We start from the raw sequence: 2,811 nt of genomic DNA on the forward strand, positions 1-2,811 counted from the left end.
CATATCCTCGGCCTCTCTGTCGCTGTAGCCAAGTTGGGAATCATCGCCTCTGGTTGTGTCGGGTGACCGAGATAACGGTTGGCTCTCGACGGTACTCTGAGCAAACGCGGTCGTGCCTGTGTCGTCATTCATGCCGTTGTAGCTATGACATTCGTGCTGTCCGAGGACATTGGTATCATGCGTCGCGCTGTCATGCTGCCACGAGTGCGATCTTTTGGTCGACGCTGATTGGCTGAATTTAACTTGGCCCCGAAGGTGCAACCTGAGACCAGAGGCGGTCATTTCGGATATGCTGCGGAAGGTGGCCAAATCGGCGGACGTTGTCGTCGTCGGCGCCGGCGTCGCGGGCTGCTCGGCCTTCTACGGCTTGGCCAAGCGCAACCGCAACACGGCCCAGCGTGGCGCACCGTCGTCCTTCAAGCCGATGCTGCTCGACGCCATGTCGCCCATGTCGCTTACGAGCGCCCGCGGGTCGTTCCAGTACCGCAACTGGTGGCCTAACGCCGGCGAAGAGGCCATGATGCGCCTCGTGTCGCGCTCGATCGACCTCATGGACGACTACGCCGACGAGATTGATCTCAACCGCAACGGATACCTCTTTGTAACGCGAAGCGAGCGCCAAGTGTCAGTCTTCCGCGACCAAGCACTGCGCCACGAGGCGCTTGGCGGCGGCGCCCTTCGCGTGCACAACGGGTCCCTCGATGCCTACAACCCGTCGACGGCCGCCATCGACCGCGCCGACGGCTGCGACTTTATCCTGGGCGCCGACGCCGTTGCCTCGGCCTTTCCATCGCTCGCTGCGTCGGGGGCCGTCGCAGCGCTCCACGTCCGTCGCGCGGGCTCGCTCAATCCCTTCAAGATGGTGCTCGATATGGAGCTGCAGATTGTGTGCTAACTGTCGGTCGTGCGTAGGGCAACTATCAACTGACAAAGGCCACCGAGTACTGCCCGCACGCCGAAGTCGTTCGCGGCAAGATGGTCGACATCCATGCGGCGGGCGGGCGCATCTCGGGCATTACAGTTGTCATGCACAACGGCGACAAGCACTTTGTGGCAACGCCCAAGCTCGTCCTTGCGCCCGGGCCGATGCTGGAAGGCACGCTGCAGCTGCTGGCGAAGAAAAAATTGCTCGGCGACCCGCTCCCGATCCAGCACGAACTCCACGCCCGCGTGGTCTTTGATGATCCCAAGCACATAATGACTTCGTCCGCGCCGCTGACATTCGACATGGACCCGATCGGGCGGCTGCAGGTGCGTTTGCTTGCCGCCTAAGCAATGCGAGATGTATCAGTGTAGTTTGCACCGGACGAACGACAGGATGGCGATCCTCTGGCGCATGCCGAGTTTCCCGCAGGTCCTTTTTGCGTTTTGGAGTTATAGTTAAAGGACTATGTAGGCGTCCACGTGCGGCCGTATGGCGACGGCAAGGCGCTCGCAGTCTGGACCTACGACACGGCGTTTGTGGACCCCGTGTTTCCGATTCAAACCATCTTGGATCCACGGTGCGTTTCAATGTGTTTCAAGTTGACACATTGATAATTTGTGGGTAGCTATGGCGAAATCTGCCTGCGGGGCCTCACGCCGCTCTTTCCTCAAATGGCCTCGTACTTGAGCGACCCCCATGTCCTCGCGTCGATGCAGGTACCGACAAAATCGAGCAGGCAACTTTTAACGAGGTGCAGGTGGACGGCGGCTACTACTGCAAGACGCCCGACAACCGGCCGCTCATCGGTCGTTTCGCGCAGAGTGTCGATGGTCTCTACTTCCAAGCCGCCATGACCGGCGTCGGCCTCATGTACAGCTAGACTTGATAAAGCAAAGGGTTTTGACTGTGCGAGTAGGTCAAGCGCCGCCGCCGGAGAGCTCTTGGCAGCGACGGTCATGGGCGACGTCGATTTTGAGAGCCCGTCGACGCCGCCACCGTTCGCAGCGTACGCCGATGCGCTGTCACCGAACCGATTCCAAGACGAAGCGTATCGGGAGTCGATTGCGGGCATGCAGACCTCGGGCCAAATGTAATACACGGCGTTCATCAAGAGTGTTGTAGTACATAGCTGTGAGAAATGATGGGATTGCATGTCCCTGTACGTGGCCCGCTCTTGATGGGTTGGATGGCTTTGTCAAGCTTGTTTCATGCGTAAGCTGCTAGTTTGAATCAAGCGAGAAGAACATTCGCGCGTGCCATAGTCGGTGACGACGATCTTTAGTCGGGTCGGCCCTCGTGAAACCATTTGATTGGCCAAATAGACTACTCTTTTCGACCAATCAGATGTGGCGAAAAACGAGCCATGGCGCCAGCACATCTCGCGGCGCCTCGGAGGCTCGATTGAAAGTTTTTTGAAGTGCCGCCCATAGTTGGCAGATGGGTCGAGGACACTTTGGGGAGTACGAAACGCCCCGTGCGGCCGACGTTCGAGGCATAAAGCCCGAGAAATCGATCCTTGAAAGTTGCGGATGACGAGTTTTTGACGCTCAATAGCTCGTATACTAGACCCGTTGTCGGGGGCCAAATTACATTTCTTTGTAGTATACCATCTATTGAATTGTACGACGCGCAAGTTGGTGATCTATGTATCCACAATCTTGCAATACATGAGCCATTGCAAGTCCAAACCTCATCATCCGCAACCTTCAAGGATCGATTTCTCGAGCCCCGTGCCTCAAACGTCGGCCTCATGGGGCGTTTCGTACTCCCCAAAGTGTCCTCTATCGGTATGCCAATTATGGGCGACGCTTCAAAAAACTTTCAATCGAGCCTCCGGGGCGCTGCAAGATGGCCGGTGGCGCCATGGCTCGTTTTTCGCCACATCT

At 57.7% G+C, this 2,811-nt stretch overlaps 1 protein-coding gene across 1 annotated transcript; it reads left to right on the forward strand.

Moving 5' to 3' along the window:
* The first annotated feature begins 250 nt into the window (after positions 1–250).
* On the forward strand, positions 251–2,091 carry SDRG_17177 (hypothetical protein). The gene is made up of 7 exons (XM_008623414.1): positions 251–862; positions 913–1,251; positions 1,297–1,354; positions 1,397–1,502; positions 1,551–1,641; positions 1,683–1,795; positions 1,842–2,091. The coding sequence occupies exons 1-7, from the start codon at positions 290–292 to the stop codon at positions 2,017–2,019; spliced, it is 1,458 nt and encodes a 485-aa protein (XP_008621636.1). The 5' UTR covers positions 251–289; the 3' UTR covers positions 2,020–2,091.
* The last annotated feature ends 720 nt before the right edge of the window (positions 2,092–2,811 follow it).

Source organism: Saprolegnia diclina, assembly GCF_000281045.1.
Source record: "Saprolegnia diclina VS20 unplaced genomic scaffold supercont1.208, whole genome shotgun sequence".
NCBI lineage: Eukaryota > Oomycota > Saprolegniomycetes > Saprolegniales > Saprolegniaceae > Saprolegnia > Saprolegnia diclina.

Bases quoted from the DNA above. Each gene is read 5' to 3' on its own strand.
- SDRG_17177 (XM_008623414.1), top strand. From the start codon at position 290: ATGCTGCGGAAGGTGGCCAAATCGGCGGACGTTGTCGTCGTCGGCGCC. The intron at 863-912 runs GTGCTCGATATG...GGTCGTGCGTAG, and splicing joins CGCTCAATCCCTTCAAGATG to GGCAACTATCAACTGACAAA. The intron at 1,252-1,296 runs GTGCGTTTGCTT...GTATCAGTGTAG, and splicing joins ACCCGATCGGGCGGCTGCAG to TTTGCACCGGACGAACGACA.